Source organism: Nyctibius grandis, chromosome 2 (genome assembly GCF_013368605.1).
Source record: "Nyctibius grandis isolate bNycGra1 chromosome 2, bNycGra1.pri, whole genome shotgun sequence".
In the NCBI taxonomy this organism is placed as follows: domain Eukaryota; kingdom Metazoa; phylum Chordata; class Aves; order Nyctibiiformes; family Nyctibiidae; genus Nyctibius; species Nyctibius grandis.
The window spans coordinates 67046593-67067314 of NC_090659.1; the positions used below are offsets into that span (position 1 = coordinate 67046593).

General features: G+C 46.0%; 1 protein-coding gene across 3 annotated transcripts in view; it reads right to left on the reverse strand.

The window, feature by feature from the left end:
• Positions 1–753: 753 nt before the first annotated feature.
• Positions 754–20722, reverse strand: part of CLDN10 (claudin 10) — a 62671-nt gene continuing 42702 nt past the window's right edge. The window contains exons 1-5 of one of the 3 annotated variants that reach the window (XM_068395278.1): positions 14865–15084; positions 8056–8097; positions 7810–7891; positions 1583–1690; positions 754–868 (exon numbers count right to left, since the gene is read on the reverse strand). In XM_068395278.1, the coding sequence (XP_068251379.1) occupies positions 754–868; positions 1583–1690; positions 7810–7891; positions 8056–8097; positions 14865–15084 (567 nt within the window). Of the gene's footprint in view, positions 869–1582; positions 1691–7809; positions 7892–8055; positions 8218–14864; positions 15085–20722 lie in introns of those variants that run through there. The other 2 variants (XM_068395276.1, XM_068395279.1) reach the window with 2 other exon arrangements.

Sequence of the window (20722 nt, forward strand, 5' to 3'; positions counted from 1 at the left end):
GCAGCCTCGCTCAGTCTTTTCTCCCTGCTGTGCACATGAGCGCTCAAGATCCCACACGCGTTCTTCTCGTGCGTGTATTCTTAGGCTGTGCAAGACCCTCTCTAGTGACTGTTTTCATTACAACTGGCCCTGACTCTTCTCAGTACCTGCTGCTGCCTCCCCAAATCACACACTTATTTTCACTTCATCCAGTCTCTTCCTCTTCTTATTCCTATGGCACCCAATTGACAAAGCTACATGTCCTTCCACCCTGGCAATGTGGTAAGGAGGTCAGAACCTCCTGATTCCCACTGACTGTCCTCCGGTGCTGCAGTTACGATGTGCTCTGCAATTCCAGTGTCATTGCTAATCAGCGGTGAGACATTCCCATATTGACCTGCACAGAGTATGGCTGTTTAGTCCAGTACTGAATCCCTTTCAGAAGGGGCTGCAATGATGCACGGCCGTCAGTATGGTGTGTGCAATGCCATTCCCATAAGCAATTGACAATACTGAGTTGGTAAATACCTCATTTATTTTTTTCAAGAAAGCAACATCAGCTCATGATTTCCAGGTACAAACTTTACAATACCAACATCAATTTTAAAATATTATATAATAAAATTTACATCCATATGTTAAAAAGCTGCAAGTTAATGTCTTAAAAAGTCATTGTCTTAGTGGTAATTACATTGGGGTTGGGGGCGGGGGAATCACTCTGCATGAAACGTACAAACCCATTTTTAAAACGCTTTGACTCTTCCAACAGTACAATTAAACATAAGCGTTCTTGTCAAAGTGCTTCGGTGGGGTTTTGTCGGGGACACTGTGGTGGACCTTTGTACGAGAGGACATCACAGATGTGGCTCCATTATACGCATATCCCCTTCTGAAAACAAAAGAGAATCAACCGTTTACAACTCATCCCACAGACAGGTAACATCTCTGCATCCGAGCATTACAGCAATGTAAAACTAGCAATAAAATACAGGAAAGTACCTATAAATTTCAGGGGCGACACCTTCCTTCCCTGTGTGGTCTCATTCTGTTTTGACATTTCCCCGTTGGCATCTCTCTTTGCAATTCACTTCTATATAAACTCGTATCCCTCCTTCACAGCCAAGTAAATTAGGGCCCAATCATGAAGTATTTAGACAGATGCCAGGTGAACAGTTACTCCCTCCAGCAATGCCTCTTCATTATCGCCCCTCTTCTGCTGCCGGAGGTCCTGCTGCCACCACCACTGTCCTCCACCTCTCTCACTTTTGATTTGATGATTTGAGATTAAATAAACTTGTCTGTTCACATCTGTAAGGTGACCTGACCATTCTTGCTACCTCAGTGAATGCATTCTTCTCCAGCTGTAGTAAATTTATGCAGTATATAGAACACAAGTATTTGTTCTGAGTCAATGGCTTTTCTTAATTACATCAGTGATGGACAGAGCATCATCCTTAAATCTCATTATTTTCTTTCATCCACACAATCCTTTTCTGAACGTCACTACAAAGTGTTTTGGAAAAGTAATCAAACCACACACGTACATAGCAGGCACAAATGCGTTAGCTTTGTTTTCTTTCAATAAGCACAACTTGTATTTTACCTTGGAGAATTACTGTTGTCAGCTATTGAGAAGCAGAATATACTGCCACCAATTATGCAGAGTGAAGCTCCAGCCCATCCAATGAACAAAGCTGCTCCTAATTCATACCTATAGGAAGTTAATAAATGGGTTTAACAAAAGAGAGCATGAATTTAACAGCTTTTCAGAATGAAAGAGCTAAATTTTATTTTTCCTGAATAACTTCCCATTGACATACACCTTATTCATCTCAAAATCAGCAGCTCTGCCATTCACCCATGTTCTTTTCATTATTTCCTTCTTACTCAGTAGGCAAACTCTGTCCCTGCAGTACACTTTGGCAATGCTTGCCTCCCCGCACAGCCAGCCGGGGTGCCTGGCTTTCCCCCATCTCCTCCTGGATTGCTTGGCTGCGGGGTGACACGATCCTTTGACCCGTTTCCAGCACGCAGCTCCTGTGCCCTGGGACCATTTCAGGTTTGTTCCCGTTAGCTCCCAAGCTGGACTGGGGCTTTCACTGAGCCGGCAACTAAAGCTGCTGCCTACAACTCTCCTTAACTCTCCCCTCTGGCTCTCAGGATCTCTCTCCCTCCCTAGCCACACTCCAGCCTGCTTAAAACATGAGGGTTTTATACATGGATATAATATGCATATGCAATATGTACACACACGCAATATATGCATATACATATACAGACATGCACATATATGCATGCATATGCAGTTATATATGTCTGTACACATGCACATGTGCCGGCAACGTTCTGCTTCTCTAGTCCCTGTTGCTGGATTCAGGCTGAAAGACACCGCTCCCCTCCGAGCCCTTGGGCACAGCTACGGACCACCAGCAACGGTCCCCACTGCCATCTGAGGCAGCCACCCTTTGTTTGCAGCCAGCAACGGCTCAGTTTGACTCCAAGAGGAGATGGTGGTGCTCTAGGAGCGTTATCACACAAGGGTAAGTCCAAGTTTCTAAAGCAACAGTAGTAAATGAAGGAAAAGAAGGGCATGGGGAAGAGATTATTTTTCTCCCCCTGCTCGAGTTCAGCACCCATAACCTGAGCTCTGGAGCTTCAAGACAAGCAGCAAGCCATGGCTGCCACCAGTCTGCTCCACTCCCCAGCTCTTTGCCTGAGGTGCAGCTCTTTAAAACACCTGGGAGATGACCTCTTAGACTGCAGGCCCAACAATCTCCAGAGTCTCATATTCTTCACTATTAAGTGTGTCTCTTGCTCCTTCTTCTCTGCTCCAGTTCCTCCTAGAGGAAACCTTTTATCTCCTCCTCACTCTTAGGATCCCGTGTTGAAAACACAGGCCCCCGTCCCCCATCCAGCCGCAGTTACTGGTCAGGTGGCTGTGCTGTTCCAGCCTTTGGTAGTAAGGATGTTTATGTATCATAAGCACCGGTGAGGCAGCCGAAGGAAAGCCTCTGCTTGACAACCTGCCTGTACAACTGAAAGGCTTTGTAGTTGCTTCCATGTGAACGGATCCTAATTTAACATTAGCTGAAATACATAACTGAAAACACCTGTAAGCTGTTCTACAAAACTCATCTTTACAAAGATGACACTGTAGAAACACTCAAAAATTGCCAGTGAGCCTGGACACCCAGAAAATGATATAGCGACTTCTATAATAATAAGTCACAAGGGGGTAAGCACTGGCTGGAGAACAAAAAATTGCTTTTCCGTGTTTTCTTGAGATTCCACACAGAGGTAAAGCACAGACTTTTTTTTTAAAAAAAAAAGTCATACAGGGAGAAAAAAATGCTTTGGACACCCAGGTCCAAGTCATTTCTGACTCAGGGACCTATTGCCAAAAAGAGATGGAGCCATTAGAGCTCACTTCTTGAGGGCTTGCACGCAACTCTTCGTGGCCCCACTAGTGCTCTAACTTCTAGGCTTCATTTTCCATTCACATCATCCTAAGCAGAGTTTTTATTTATCATCCCTTGCTAAAAAAGGATCAGATTCCCCCAAACATTCTCTACACCCAGTGTGGGACTTAGGCACCCAACCCCCAAATTAAACTGCAGGAAACCACAGCTCAGCTGCCTTTCACCCTGGGAAACTCTGCACCCAGCCCCACTGACTTCAAAATCTGCAAAACATGAAAAGCTTTAATTCTAACTCACGTATTTCCAACCATGTGCTATGGTTTTCACAAGACTTAAGCAGTTTTCTGTCTCTTCAAGGACTGGGAGTTCTCTGATTAGCTGATCTCTACATCAGAGCTCATCACCCAGGATCCCGTTACACTCAACACACAAGAAATGCAGACAAAGCACACTTCTAAAACATGCAGGCTGAATCACACCCTCAAGGCGCTTCTTTAACAAGCTCTAAAGGCAGATCAAAGTGACCTACTCCAATTCGAGGTGAGTCCCACCCTGGCAATCCCTCCATCCCCCCAGGTACTGCCAGAGCACACCTAAGGTACACGGACCAGGGTTAGGCTCCCCACAAAAGTCAGCGCAGACCACCGCGGTGCTGGAAAACACAGCTGGACCGAGACCCAGGAAGGCTGTTGCTGTTAACAACTTACTTGCCAAGACCATTCACCTAGAAAGTGGGAAACGCAAGTTCATTTCCACATTTCCATCTAACAACGTTAAACGGTTGGCCAGAGGCTAATGTGGGAGAGATAAGAAGACCAATTACCATCTCCCTTCCCGAAGCTCTTCAGTTGTACAGAAAAGAAATCAAGATTACATTGGGTTTAATTGGGTAGAAAAGGGTTACGTGACTGTGGCCTACTAATTGGGAAAGAAGATATGGGGTCCAGTCTTTGTTCTTGGTATTGGTTGCATTTCTTAAACAACATTTGTTACTATAACATGTAGAAACAGATTGCATATATGGACCCTTCTCAGGTGACTGCCACACCACTATGTTAATGAGTTGCAGAGCTGGCCTAATTGGTCTTTCCTCCACATCTTTAAACAGATAAAAGACTTCCTTGATTTACGCTGATGCTTATGAGGAAAACTTTAAATTTTCAGTTGCATATCAACCTGTGTATGGCTCCTGGATTTTATCCAATCCATCTCTTCAGCATTTAAGAAGCCAACCCTAGCCTCCCATCGAAATCCAGTACGTAAAAAACCCTTACCCTATGAAAAAACCCTTACATACATTGGTACCTCCAGAAAAAAGAAAGAAATAAAAAAGGATATAGGCTTTTTTAGAAGAAATGTCTGCACTTGCTATTCTTCCCTTCCCTCTTTATCATTAAAATCTTCGCAGGAAACACACTCTTCTGTTGTTATAATTCTTGGTTGGAAGAACTGAAGCAGTCACTCTCCGAAGTCTGTGGCTGCATATCCACTGTCTCAAATTAGTGAAATCAATCTGATTAGACATTGCTGGCAGCTCAGGGGGGAGCAGACACTGATGAAGAGGCTTAGAGGTGGTGACCACTGAGGACTGCAAGATTTCAACTTGCAGTCGCAGAGAACTGAAAGCGACCATCAACTACACTGATCAAGCAGGCTAAAAGCAGATTTTTTGCTGTAATCCAGAGAGGCAGAATTCAGTGAAAGAAAGTACAGTATTAGTATAGAAGAAAAATCTTCTAGTTGTTACATACATTAGGACCATGAAGTAAACTTCCAAGCAAACCAGTGGAAGCTTTATTAGCCGACTGGATGTCGGCACATGTAAAGGACATACCTACCTACTGAATCAGCACAACTACGCAAGGGAAATACACATTTTGAGTGTCTAATCCTTATGATTCTTGGAAAATGAAAAATAGATTCAAATGTAATAGTGGGACAGTGGAAAGAGGGCCTGTGTGAACTGTGCACGATCAATTCAGAGAAAAGAAGGCTGAAGGGAAACAATTCTCTGCAAAAAAGAATGGGAAATCAGTCAGATAATTTGCATAAACTAACACCATTCATCAGTAAGAGTGATCATGATTACGGAGTTGAAACTGTGGCAAGCGACAAAGAGGATAAAGACTGTAAGAGTCTTATTAAAAGTTGTGAAGTGACAAAATAGTTTCCTAAGAGAAGCGGTGGGAGCAACGTTAGCAAGACAGCAAAATAGAAGCACAGATTTTTCTCCTATTAGAGGTATCTAAAGAAAAACAAAATCCATCTTGACTGCAAGCATCAAAGCATCCCATGCTGTCCCCAAGACTCTGCGCGTGTTACTACGTAGGATCAAGCAATTCCTTTGGAGCTGTTTTAAACTGGCAATGCAAACTATTGCATCAGGACATGAAGTCCAGCCTAAGATTTCTTTCTAAGTAAGGTGGGTTTTAGGGTGTCCCCATGGTGCCTGTCATTCCTCAGTTAGGTACATAAACTCAAACCAGAAGTTTCCTGGGAGACAGCTTTAGGCAGGTCTCTGATTCATCCTGCATCCATACATATTCAGGATACCTCTGCCAAATGCAGGAGGCTGGAGGGAAATTCTGATGGCTTACATGATGCTAAACATCTCCTGTCATTCGTTTTCCATTAATGGTATCTCAAGCCTGTCTTTAACACCACCAGAATAACTTCAGGAGAGAAATGTGTGGCAAAAGGTGAAAGGTTGAAACCCAAAGCAGCACCCTCTCTCAGTGAAGAGCCAATGCCAAATTTACACAATATACCCACAAAGCATATCATTAAATGCTTCTGCAATGCATATCAAAGTAAGAGTTCAGAGAAGGCAACAAAATACATTACTCCAACATATTTTACATTGGTTGAGAGAGAAAGGAGTCCAATGCCACCATTAGCTTAACCTGACACAAGGTCACTGCATGAGCTATGCCGTGTGCAACTCAAATTACAACTTCTGGCTTTCCTCTCTGCCTTTATCTCTGCTGTCGCGATTATGTGTGCATGCAGCTGAGCTACGCTGGTTGCTCAGGAAAAAGGTAATTCCTGCAGAGGATGTTTTACTACCTTTATTTCAGTATTTAAACTGGACTTCTGATTTGCTCGCAGTAAAACTCCACTGTGAGGTCTGCCCGCTCTTTTGCAGTAGAACAGCACAGGAATACAATGTACGAAAGGGACTTCTGGCAACAACCACGGTATTTTTCATTAGGAACAGTAAGCCTGATGAATAATTAACTTCTAGCTATATAGCCAGGCTCCATTTTCTTCACAGTACCTCACATCATTGTTTCCCTTGGAGGCCTTTGGATCCTGTGTTCACCGTATCAAACAAGCAGAAACTATAGCAGAATTATGGACAAACTAATATGAACTTGTTTTCAAGAAGCAGTGTCAGCCCTACCACAAACGTAGATCCAGTTAATGTTATTTATTCAGACTATCTGCTTTCTATCAAGAAGAAACAGAAAGGCTCAGGGCTCCTTACTGAGACCTTACTTGGATCTCAAGGAAATTTATACCCAATGCTTGACATATTCTGGAATCACCACCAAGAAAACCTTGAAATCCTTGTCTTTAAAGATAACTTTACATTATGTAAGAAGCCAAAACAAGAAAGTCTATGATGGTATAATTTTCAGCCAATGTTTTCAGACTTGATGGATAAGATGTGAATCCAAAATCCAAGCACTGGTTCATGAATTGCTGCCTTTGTAGGTCTTGAGAACTTGCACAGCTTTAAAGGGAGTCTTTAGGGATGCTCATTATTTCTGGTATGGATCCTGCAATTCTATAAGCACTCGCTCCCTTAAATTTAATTACATGTATAGTCAAAGCCTTTATGCTAGTGTTTGTATCACCATGGGTTATGATAAGGTTTATGGTCCAAATTTCAGTCATCTGGATTTGATAATCTGTCAGCAAAAAGTCCAGAGCCTGCAGAAACCTGTCTTCAAGAGGAGTCAAGATTGTGCAGTGCTCGACATCTTTATGGAAACCACCTTCTATCAAAAGCTTAAGGAAACAATTTTCTTCCTCTCCTATCAAATGATGCACCTAATGAGCACCCCTGTCTTGTGAAATCCTTTTGCTGCATCTCTGACATAAACACAAGCTTCACTCCTGGTTAACCCCATTTGCTCTGCGGCAAGTGGGGCAGAACCCTGCCGAGCCAAGATAAGCCTGGGCACAAAGATTACAGAGCAATCACTGTATGGGGAGGCGTTTGTTCATTAAATTTCAGAACATGGCTACTCCAGTTGGAAAATATGATTAAATAAAACTGCAGCCCCCTCTCCTTCTCTGCCCAACAAGAGAAGCACCTGCTCTCTGTCTACACAGGCTCTGGTACGCAGTATGAAACTTAAGGTCTACTTCTTTGAAAGATTTATGGGTATAGGAAAGTACTTACTTTTGTGCAACAAAAGAAGGATCAAAGAACTCAGACGTAATCCTGTTTGCATACAGGGAACAACTAGTCATAGAGCACAACCCTGAAAAGCATAAGACAAACCATTCAGTGGAACCAGCAGAAGAGCTTTGGGCCTGACCCTGAAGCCAATGAAGTCATGGAGAATTGTGTGCAGACTTCTGTGGAAAAGAAGCAGCTCTGGTATGACTTCAAATAAGCAGACTCAGAGAAATAAGGTATATTTACCAGAGAGTATGAAAATCAGTCCAGCTAAACAGGCTATTTTTGCTTTAGTCTGATCGGAGCCTCCAACTTTTGTACACTTCATCCCAACCAGTCCAAAAACGGCACCGAAGAAGCCCAGGCAGACGGCAGAGATCATCAGTCCTCTGCAGGCTTGGATGTAACCTGTGGTGAGAAAGAGTAAGGCTAACGTGAGAACTGGGACCACAACGGGTTTCGCTGTAGCTCCTCTCCCTCTGCGCAGCGTTAGGCATTGACTATCGCAAACCGAATCAGACTTTGGCCAGAGTAATGTCACCTTACCATTGAGTGCGTGCTCCTAGCTGATGTATGCCCTTCACAGGGCATCACCACCTGAGCCCAGCTCATAAGAAACATACTATGGCATTAAGAGCTGCAAAAAATAATCCCGTGGCACTGGGTACAGTATCTGCAAGAGGTTGTACCCCTGAGGTTTTGAAGAGCAACTCCACGTGGTCTGCGCGGCGGCTGTCACAGGTTGCAGAGCCGCTCTGTGCGCACAAAGCAAGTCTTACGTGTCAGTCTTGTTGTGCGTGTGTGTGGCAGATTCAATACGAGTGGCAGCAGGTTGGCAGCACTGACCCTGGCTGGGGTCCTGGGCCTGCCTGGATGTGCCACTGATTTGATCTGGATCCACCAAGAAGGCCCTCATTCTGCAAGTAAGTCAAACACGTGCTCAGCTTCATGGACAGCAGTAGCCCTTTTGAGATAAAACAAACCACTGCCATACTGAAACCTGGACAAATGGCTTGCGGCTGGCTTTAGCCACACACACACGATTTTGCCGTGCTGGCTGAGGCTGCTCTGAGCTGGACCTCCCAGGGACAGGGCCTTTCAGCAGGACAACGGGTTGCTTGGCCTCTTCTCCCTTCCAAGAATATCTTGTAATTGAAAGGCTCTATGAATCTCATATCACTGCTTACAGGGTGGAACACTGCAATCTCACACAGCTGAATAACCACCACAAGATGTTCTTCTTCATAACCTGTTGTTACATCTCATTTAAAATGCAACCGTACTTCCACTATTAGGGTATTCATTCTTTTCGCTTTGATCTCCAGTGGGTGAAAATATTGAGAGCTAAACCACGTTTTCACTGCCTGTTACACCCAATTTTACATAACAACAAATAAACAAAAAAAAACCCCTGCATAAAAGTCTTTAATATATAGGAAATTAATATATTAAAACAGGAACTAAAGAACATCTAATGAAAACAGAAGGCAGCAGATTCAAAACAAAAAATGCGCTTGCTCATGTAACGAAGTTGTGGAACTCCTTTCCATGGGGTATGTGGATGCTAAAGGTTGTTACAGGGATCCAAAAAGAGACTGGATACATTCATTAAAGAGAAATCTGCGTCTGGCTGGCAGGTCCTTGAGCTGCAGACGGCTGCCACTGATGCTTGGCCACCTTCTGCTCTCCTTGCCACCACCCAGTTGAGCCGCTGCTGGAGGCGTATCAGCTCCAGGATGACCACTCTGCGTTTGAACACTCTTTCAAAAAACCCCATTGATCCACAGCTTTGTGCAACAGGCAGCACACAAACAGCAACTCGTAGCATGTAACACCCTGTTTTATCAGCCCTACTGAACTTAGGTGCTGCGCTGCACATCTGCGAACGCAACCTACTGCCATCGATCTACACCTCTCATTTGCAACGTGCTTCTGTAGCCCACCTGCTAAAGAAATACAACAGTCGATGAAACAACTTCACGTTGGAAGGTAAGAGAGAGAGAGTCATTTATGCCTGTTGAAGTGTCTATCGTTACAATTAGGTATGTGAAGTCTGAACTATAGGGTAGACTCCTATGGCAGCCGGATGAGGTGCCCTCTGGAGAAACCTCCTTTTCTCCATTCATGATAAATGGAGAGCCTAAGGTGACTCACAGGGAACAGCAAGACTGCGCTTACCTAAAATCACACAAGATGACCACCTTCCTCATCCAACTGGGCAGAGTAACATTTCCTCAACAGGGAGACATAAAACTGTACTCCCAAACAGTTCAGTTCAAACTCAGGTGATAGGTACACCTCTGCTTTTGGGTCAAATCCCCTGTTCTTACTCCTCGTTCTTCACTCAGGCAAAACCTGAGGGATGTCAGTAAGAAAAGGGCTTTATGAAGATTTCAAAAGGTGGTTCTTAGTTCATAAGACCCAAGTCTGAAGAAAGCAGTCTTGCTTTGTTAGTTTTTGCTATAGGCATGGAAAAGTTGACTTTTACTACTTTCGGTGGTGTGTAATGTATTTCTTGTAGCACACAGGTAAAGGGGGAGATGAAGACTGGCAAAGAAGCTATTATTTTTGACAGGTCCAATTTATTGACACTGTTAGTGGCTAATTGGCACATTAAAGTGCTGAACCATGAACATATTTACCCAGAGGTCCTCTAAACTTTTATTTATGTCTGAACCTCCTAGGAGAAACAGTAAATATTCACCTCAACTAAAATACCCAGCATATGCTAGGAACCATGCGGCTGAAATTCAGCTGGTCCTGAAGGTCAATACACAGTTTTAGAATAGGTAGAGGGTAGTGAGACAGCAAGAAATAATTAACCCACTCGCCCAGAAATCATTTTCAATTATAAACAGCATGAGCTGGAGGACTGGTCAGTTTTGCTGAATGAATAACCTTCCTCACTAAATATTTCACCGAATTGGGCAGGCCAGGCACAGTGGGACTTGTTTCAGTTCACCACAGCAATCCTCCAACTGGCACACATTTTTAAAAGAAAATATATGAAAAAAAAATCGCAATCTACACCAGTAACGTGGAAGAGCAGAAGACTCTGTTAGTCCCACCTGGTTGACGGGAGCATTAAGAAGCATGAAAGGGTGAAATCAACCTTTTCACCAAATCCAGCCTCCTATTGCTTGGACTCTAGGTTAAAACTATGTATAGTGTTTAGCTGTAAGAGTAATTATATTTTTTTCTTTGCTTCCTAGAAAGCAAGAACATTATATTGCTTATCAAGACTTATAATGCAGAGAAGCTTAAGGGGGAGTTGCCTATTTCTTCACGCTCCTTCACCAAAGACCAAAGACTGTCCCCTTTCCAAATATTTTTTCTATGTATTTGCACCAACTCCTGTAGGAAGCTTATCATGGACAGATTGACTGACCAAATGAAGCTCCCAAGCAACAAAAAGCCGTATGTTTTAAACAGACAAGCAGACAAGCATGCATTACTCATAAAGTCATGTTTAGCAGCATTCCAAGAGAAACCTATTTCAAGGTGTTTTTTTTAAAAAAAACAAATGTGTTTTGTCTTGCATTGAGATTAATCTTGTTAGAGCTTCATCTTTCTTGCCTCACTGCTCCCACACTTGCCTCTCATGCTCACAAAGAGTTAGGAGGAATTCATATATTCACATCATATGACACTCAGAAAAAAAAATATATGCAACGTTCTGGGGACTGTCACTTTCACAATAAATGCCTCCAGTGGCATCTTGCAGTCGCATCATGTGAAGTGTAAGAGGTTGCCTTACAGATACAGCACAGATTCCCTTGAAAAGTACACACCCGTTGCTTTTGTATGTTTTACTAAGCTCTAATACCCTCATTTAGCTCCTAAGTAAACTTTTGTTCAGCTCTTTCTTTCAAAAAGTCATCGGATCCACCATTGGAAACACAGTAACTGGTACGTCCTCTTTTGGGGAGGTGGTTTCACCACTAAGTTTCCACCTATGCCCAGTAGTGCACAAAAGTAAACCCAAAATGATTTTAAGTCCCATAGACAGCAAGAATAGTTTTGCTTGCATACAGAACGTGGTGCCGAGCCCTTCACGATGGCTGCCCAGATTTCTTGTATAGGAATGCATAAAGGTGGAACGGCATCGCATGCAATTTTCTCTGGTGGGTACTCGTGTGGAGTGATGACCTGAAAGCCATTGGGGCAGCCCCGCTGCCGTGCCACCCTACGGCAATCCAGGGGGCACAGTTCAAGACCACTCTGTGATGAAAAACAAAACAAGGGCAAGCGGGAACCATCTCTGGATCACTCCTGACTCCTACGACACTGCTTGTGAAGAAGGAAAACCTTCTCCTGCACCCCACAGGAGTGCCCCAGCAACCAGCATGGTGGTACCCTGATTTCTTATCCCCTCGTTTTGCCTCTGATCCTCTGGTGGACCTGAGCAGTCTCTCTGGACAAGAAGTCTGGCAAAACTCTGAGGTTTCTGATGTGACAAAAAAACCATTTCTGTAGAAGGCGAACTGCTCTGTGAGGCATATCCTCTCCAGCTATGTGGAGCAGAGTCACCTGTCCCTGGGACAACAAAAACAGTTCTAGTAGCTTCCCAGTCCTGCCCTATCACTTTGAGGAGAGCAACATGTTATCACTACACGTATCTCGACAGGGTTATCGGTTCTGCTCACAAACGCTTCAGGGAAAACGGGAAGCCAGATCTGCCCTTTTCTGTGTCTTCCGAGTCCCCCGCCTGAGGATGGAGTGAGGAAGTTACCATGTTCCCAGTCACAGGGAATGGGATCCAGCTTAGCCACGTAAGTCTGTGCAGAGGAAAAGGAGGGAAGGGAAAGGCTACTTGAGGACTGAGGCAGATTCCGCTTCATGCTGACATACAAATCCTTCTAAGCTACGCGTGATGCACTGCAACCCCGAAGCACGCTCCTGCACCAGGGAAGGGTTAGGGTGAAAAGGGGACGTAGACACCCACTGTCAGGAGGTGACAGGTTTCCAGCAGAGCTCGTAGCCACGAGGAGGGGAGTCTGGGCTAAGCTAGCTACTGAAAGCACCTCTGACTGTGGTGGCTGCCCCTCCGTCCCATCCCAGCTTGCCTGGCCTGTGCTGTGGGGGTTATGTTACTCTCCCTCCAGCCTGTTTTTCCTTTGCATTGTGCCTGAGTATCAGGATCCAGCCCCACAGCATTTAGAGATGTCACTGAGAAATGCTGAAGCCAAGAACCTTCCACTACTGATGAACAGTCTGGCCAGGAGGATGGGATAAGGCCCTTCCAGATGTGCACTTCGGATTCACTTCTGTCCAAACAGTTACTGGTCTGACAGCTGTTTCACTGTGCAGCCTCAGAAACTCATTCCTTGGGCAAGTGGAATGTGTGACCCAATGCACAATGTTTCCCAGACTTGAGTTTGGAGGAAGGGGTGGTAAGGACTTTGCTGTCATGTTTCTTCTCCTTTTTGGAATTTTAAACATTCACAATTCTGCACACGTTATAACTTCATTTTTTTTTTAACTCTGAAAACAGATTAACCCAGAACTAAAAGAGCAGCTAAACAATAGGTTCAGTGGATCTGAATGGTTACGCACTGGTGATCACTCCCTTCCCGCCTGCACACAGACCACAGCTCCTTGCCCAAGCCTGGAAACCACATTCTCAGCTGCTACATGAAGCCATAGGGTGACTGACGTGCATGGAGGCCAGCCAGCTCTCCCACCCCTTCGGAGGAACCAGCAAACTCCTCTGCCACCATGGGGCTGGGTCAAAAGAAGGCCTAGGAATGGTACTTCTCCATCCAAGGGAAGCATCCTGCAATAGTGATACTTAAGGGTCGCCTGCGTTACCTCTTTTTAGTATCATGACCTCTTTTAGCCCTTTGTACATACTGGTGGTGCATTAAAGGTATTAATTTGCTTCACGATAATATTAATCCCTGTTACAATAATATTAATCTCTGTTCGTGATTTGATTAACAGACTTCCTTTTCCTTTCAAACAACCTTTCACACCAAAATTCACTCTCAGACTCCAGTGCAAAGGGAGTGTCCGGCCAGACTGTGAACAGCAGACCTGATTTTTTGGGAGTATCAGAGCCACTGGGGCACTGTATAGTTTATTCGTTTATGACTACAAAACCTTGGAAAAGGCGCCATCATTTTAAAAACCTTTCCTCCTTTTCTTTACAGTCACTCTAGAGGCTACAAACCGATGCCATCCACACTTTCCCTGTCTCTACCAGCTGTAATCAGTGCGGATTTATCCACTAGAAATTTAGTTGTAAAATTTCCTGCAGTGACCCAGTTTCCCAGTAGGGCTTCCTTAAAGGGCAAAAATGTGTCCCCTTAAACAGGGAAGAAACACAGCACCGACTCGGTCTTTGGTTTCAGGCACTATAGCAAAATCCTCAGCTTTGCTTCTGAATACCACTGCCCTAAAAACCAAGCCGAGCTATGCATCACCTTTGCATCCCTTACTGACCCAAGCTCTTACACTGTCATTTATCAATGAAGCAATTACAGACGAGTTAATAACCGCTTAGCAAAAAAAAGCAAAGGAACGCTAATTGAAACAAAACGATGTGAAGGCTTGTTCTTCTCCACTGACCGTTGCACGGCTGGCAAAACCATAAAAAAGAGGAATGTCACGACAGTGGGAAAAGAGATTGGTAAGAAAAATTTGCCTGAATTCTTCTCGTGTAACATCCACACGCACGGAGTGTTCCGATGGGGAAAAAAAAAAGCAGGTAGCGAGAGGGGCCAAAATGGACACTGAGGCACCAAATATAATCCCAGTCGGCAGGTTTTAGGGGAAAAAACCCACTTCCCACGCACAAGCAGCGCGCTGCCCTCTGCTAGGGGACACGGGGGCACTTGCCCACGAGCCCGCGTGGGAGCCGCCTCCGCCGGGGTCCCCGCCGTCCCCCCGGGCCCCGCTCGGAGCGCCCCGAACCCCCCATGCCCGCCAGCCCCGCCGAGGCGCAGCGCCCGCCGGCTCCGCGGTCGGCCCGGGAGGAGCCCGGGGGCCCCGACTGCCACAGACCGGCCCGGGGGAGGGGGTAGGTGGGATGGGGGCGTCGGCGGAAGCCTGACCGTCCAGCGCCAGCATGGATGGAAAGTCCTTGCAGTTGGAGACGCCGGTGGAGTCGGTCACGCAGGTCTTCCAGAGGTTGGCCCAGAAGGTGGCGGTGGTGATGACCGTGCCGTCGATGGTGGACACCTTCCAGTAGTCGGTGGGCAGCGTGGAGGAGACCAGCACCCAGCCCGAGATGGTCAGCAGGAAGGCGATGATCTCCGCCGACGTGCTCGCCATGGGCCCGGCAGCAGGCGGGCAGCGGGCAGCGGGCAGGCAGGCGGCGCGGAGCCGCGGCGGCGGCGGCGGCAGCCCGGCAGCGGCGGAGTCCCGGCGGCGGCAGCAGCAGCGGGCGGAGCGGAGCGGGGCGGTGGCGGCGGCGGCGGCCACGGGCCGCGCAGCCCAATCAGCAGCGGGAGCTCCCGGCGCCCCCCGGGGCCGCCCCCGCCCCGCCCGGCCCCGCGTCGCCTCCCCGGGGTCCCCCCCGGCCGCGCCCGAGCACGGGCGGCAGCGCGGCGGGGAGGGGAGCGCTGCCCCCGGGGCGGACCCCGGCCCCGCACGGAGCGGCACGGCACGGCACGGCGGGGCAGCGGGGCTCTCCCCGGGGTAGCAATGACAAACAGACCCGAAGCCACACACACACACACAGCTACGGGACCTACACTTTGGTTTAGTTTCTCCTCACGCCGCAGGTGAGCGAGGCAGGGCACGGCAGAGGGTGGCAGCGACTTGGCAGGTGCTTCCTTAGCGTTTCCTCAGGGGTCGCAGGTTTGTGTCTCTTTCTGCAGGTAGACACTACCCCCCCCCCCCCGCCCCAAAAAATATAGCTTTGTCAGGGGCGTAGTTTTGAGCAATGCTCGTAGAATACAGGTGTGCCAACCACAGCGAGCACTCCATATTCATACAAGGAGGTAAGATTTTGAAATACATAGCAAGGTTTTTTAATCCTCTGAATCCTATGAAAGGCTGAGGGAGGTGGGTCTGTTTAGCCTGAAGAAGAGAAGACTGAGGGGGGATCTTGTCAATGCTTACAAATACCCTAGGGGCAGGTGTCAAGAGGATGGGGCCAGCCTCTTCTCAGTGGTGCCCAGCAACAGGACAAGGGGCAACGGGCACAAACTGAAACATGGGAAGTTCCATCTGAATATGAAGAAAAACTTCTTTCCTTTGAGGGTGACAGAGCACTGGAACAGGGTGTCCAGGGAGGTTGTGGAGTCTCCTTCTCTGGAGATATTCAAAACCCACCTGGACACGACCCTGTGCAACATGCTCTGGGTGAACCTGCTTTGTCAGGGGGTTGAACTAGATGATCTCCAGAGGTCCCTTCCAACCCCAACCATTCGGTGATTCTGTAATTTCAGCTGGCCTCCTGTTATTATCCAGTCACAGAGGATACAGCTTGTAATAGCTGGTTTTGCAACATGGGGCGATGAATTTGGGATTTTCTACCTCAATCTTAATGCACTGGCATTCAAGTCTGCAGCTCACAGGGGTAAAGTTATCCACCGTGGTTTCTCCTCTTGTTTGAAGCTGTTTACTTTCCACATCAGTAGTATATTTGCCATTGATGTGGAAAGTACACTGCCGGTCTTTACTTTCCTCCTATTTATTTCAAAACTATTGTTACATTTTCTAAACCTTTTTGCCAGACAGGCAATCACTGGAGGATAAGAAGCCACATTTACATCATTATTCTTATGATGAATGCGCTTTGGTTTTGCCATGTGGACACAAACCCGGATGTAATCACATTATAGACATTAAAAAAAAAAAAAGGAAAAAAAACCCAGCTAGAGTTAGGTGTACCCTTGGATGTGTGTCAGAGCTCAACGGGAACAGGTTATTTGTTGATCTGTTAATGCCCCAGCAGGGTAAAATGGGGTCCACAGCCACGTTTACTGATGTGGTGGCTGTCTGCCCACTCCCTGCCTCCTTGATACCCTCTGACTTGCAAGTGACGCACAGAGGCACTGGCAGGGATGAGGGAGAGGGGAAAGCAGGCAGTAGGCTTGTTTGCACAGCAGCATTGGGCATGGAGTACGCTACGGCTCCCATTCAGCCTCTGTGCCAAGACCTCCTCTCTCCTCTCCTCTCCTCTCCTCTCCTCTCCTCTCCTCTCCTCTCCTCTCCTCTCCTCCCCTCTCCTCTTCTCTCCTCTCCTCTGAGTCCTTCAGAAATGGTTTTGCTCTCAAGTCTGAAATACAGGATAGAATTTAGCTCTTGCAGGATCAAAATCACAAGCAATTGTTATTGTCTCGTAAGTTAAACACTGGATGATAACAGCATTTGTTTTGGAGCCAGGATAAGCAGGCTGGGGTCGTCATGCCTTTGTCCCGGCATAATTTTTCTTGTAATTTTACCATGTATAGGTTGGGCAACTTGAGACTTTCCTGGCTCTGCCATGTTATGATTTCCAGGGTGCCTAGAGCACTTGTGCAAAAGAAAAAAAAAAAAAGAACTTTATTTTTCTAAGGCTGAAGGACAACTTCCTTGTTTGCTAGGGTTTCCCTGAGAATTTGAATATTGAAAAAGGCAGACGTGGGGAATATAGACAGGCTTGTAAGAGCGTCATCACTTGGGCAAGGTCAGGTCTGCTGTCAGTGGTAGATCTGAGGAATACACTTCAAACTGGCATATGCCTTAAAGGAGATATTAACACAACTGTAAAACTAGGAGGCTTGCACGGTGTTCTGCGTTGTGCAGAACAAAAAGTGCCGCCTAAAAAAATGAGCAACCAGATCCTCTTCTGTAAAGGAGAGTAAACAAAGGAATGTTCCTATGTCGCCTAAAAAACATCCATCAGAGTGGGAACATCAGTTAATAATCACCAGTCCTTGCTGGGGTTGCCACTCTTGTTTTCTTAAGTTATCAGAAATGGAATTAAATTAAATTACTGCACGTCTTTTGTAAACTGCCAGGACAAGAGTTATTTCAAGCTATGTGGTTCATATATTACATAACAAAAAGTAAAAAATTAATAGGAAGTGACAACCCAGAGCATTTTAAAGAAGTGAAAAATTGCATTCCCCGAGCCAATAAACTTTCCCCTCTCCCATTCTGTGCAGTGCGTTCGGACATTACGGACTTTGTTTCTTGACACCAAGATTAATGCGTTATTTCTTTTTTTTTTTCCTTCAGCTCAGCTTAATTTTGTTGAAAAAAGCCTGTGGTGTTCCCTGAAAGTTTGTAATACAATGCTTTTAAAAATAGATATAACCTGTTCAACAAACTGAGCAGGAAATGTGAAGTGCATCTCCTACTTTACTGGAGGTGCATTCCACCCGGCCAACAGCACAGGTGCAGCTCTTGGCGTTCAGAAGTTGCCTCCACATCAAATTAAGTTTTGCTGAACCTGTGTAGGTCAAGTGGAAAGGAGGGAAACTTTTGGACTGATTTTTAGAACATGCGGCTGTATGTAATGCGATTTAGAAAGTGTTTGCAAAATAGAAGAATACTGTGTCTAATGGAATTGAAAAGGATTTAATCGAGGTGGGAGGCTGATAAGCACATGTCTTTCCAAAGCAGCCAGTGTTCAGAAGCGACCTTTGCAGTGAGCCATAAAGATGAAGAGGTTGAGTCCTGATCAATGCCTGAGCTGCAGGCCAGGGTTCAGACCCTCGCTGAATCGCTTTCCCACCGAGTGCATCCTCTGCCCTCGTGTGCCACAGCTAGTCTCTGCTCTTTCCTTAGCACTTGGTAGGTCTGGGCACAAGGAGTCTCTCATCTTTTATGGGCACCAGGATAGCTCCCAGTTGGAGGACTCGGAGAAGCTGGATCTGACCCTCTGGGAGGAGCACAGCAACAGGACAAGGGGCCTAAGTTGGAACAAGGGAAATTCCCATTAGGTATTAGGAAAAAATTGTTTACCATGAGGATGGTCAAGCACTGGAGCAGGCTGCCCAGAGAGGCTGTGGGATGTCCCTCTGTGGAGGTGTCCAAGACTTAACTGGACGCGGCCCTGAACAGCCTATGTAATTAGATGTGTTTTAGACTAGATGACCTCTGAAGGTCCTTTCTAACCTGAATTATTCTGTTACTCTATGATTTTGTTACCTCACTGAAGCAAACAGAGTAGCACTGGGATGCATTTGGCTTCTTATAGCTCTAAATGGCACACCGGTGCACTAAAGATTACATATTATATATTATGCTCAGAACGCGATTGCATGTGGTCCCTGCTACCCTGTTATTTAGCCCACATGCTGAAATCTTCTTTTCACAGATATGTGTATTTCAGTTCATAACAGCAGTACATGTAACTACTTTTCCAGCTGTTTACACATAGGGAAATTTTTCCAATGGTCATTCTTTTTTTTTTTTTGAGGACGCCTCTGGATATGCTAAAGAAAACCCAAAGCGGGGAGCATGGCACGGAGGCCTTTAACTCTGCCAATGTAATACCCTTCCCGAGACAGCGGAGCGGAGATGAGAGGAAGAGAGGAGCTTCTGAAAAGAGGGACTCATTTCCTGAGTAGGTGCAAGGAGCAAAGATGATAGGTGTGTGCTTCAGCTAAAGGGGGTGGTAGCAACTGGAGGCAGCAGTGGAGGAGATGACATGGTGTGAGGTGACTGGCAGGCATGACAAAGACCCTGGAGGAGGCAGAAATAAGCCACGTGAGATCATGATAATTTACACTGTGCTCTTTGTACCTAGCCCTGCTTGGGTACAGCCTAGCCCTCAACACAAATTTGTCCCAGTCTCCAGTAGGGAGGAATGGCTTACAGGTGAAGGTGAGGGTGTGCTTTATACCTTCCCACCACTATCTCTGTCTGCAAGGAAGCTCTTCCCCATGCCCTCCTCCGGTTCCTCTCCCCGATTCCCACAGCGGCCCCATATTTACTTAGAGAAGAGTTGTGTCACAAAGAGGGTGTTGTGGTTTACCATCTCCGGCCCCACTGTTTATCAGGCACCAGTTGTCCCGGCTGGTGGCATAGAAAGCTTTCATTTAACCGAGAGCATGAAAACCACAACCTGGAGCAAAGCAGCTTCTGTAGCGTGACTTAATCTGAGAGCAAACGGGCTGGGATCAAAAAAGGTCACGGTGACAAAGCGGAGTTAAAAGCTGACTTAGATCAACATGCTCAAGCAACTCAGAAACAAAGGGAATAAGGAAATAATATGTGAGGGTTTTTTGATCAACACAGATTCAAAAAAATTGATAAACTGGGGTTCAAATTAATGTGCATTTGCTCCATCAGCGATACTGCTTCTTTTGATCCTACTGGTTTGATTTGGTTTCTAAAGTGGTGTGTGTATTTGAAATAGAAGAGGTAGACAGACTGATTTGACAGGAGTGGGTAAAACCCTCCAGTGAAAAGGGAGGCTGCCTGCAGAAGCTCTTGGATAAAGAGGACAGATCTAAAATCAAATTTAAACTTGCTGAGCTTAAGGAACAGCAAATAAAACTGACAGTAATGAGATCTGAGGAGAAAAAAAACCTTTAAAAACATAGATGCCAATGGGAGCGTGCATGCGCTGGGGGACGTGGTCAGGTTCCCCCTGTCTTCCCGTCCTCCCAAGAGCACTGCCTTGTCAAAAATCAAGTGGATCAAATGTACTCCGAAGCTTTTTAGCGTACCAAGCGGTGCTTCGGCTCGTTTTGTGTGCAATTTGTGTGCAGCACGGGATCTTCCTATTCCTCAGTGCCATGCCATGCCCCCATGCTGACTCTCAAGAATCACAGTCTGCCAGTGTCTACCGCAGGTAGTAAATGACGCAGTATATTACCTAGGAGAAAATTCATTTGGACTGCTTATTTTTGCTGGGTCGCAGTCCAGAGTAGCCAACAAGACATTCGCCAAGGGCAGGACACAATGTGCTCTGCCTGTTATGTTAATGCTTTCATGTCCCCATTCTGAAAATATTTTTCTTTCATTA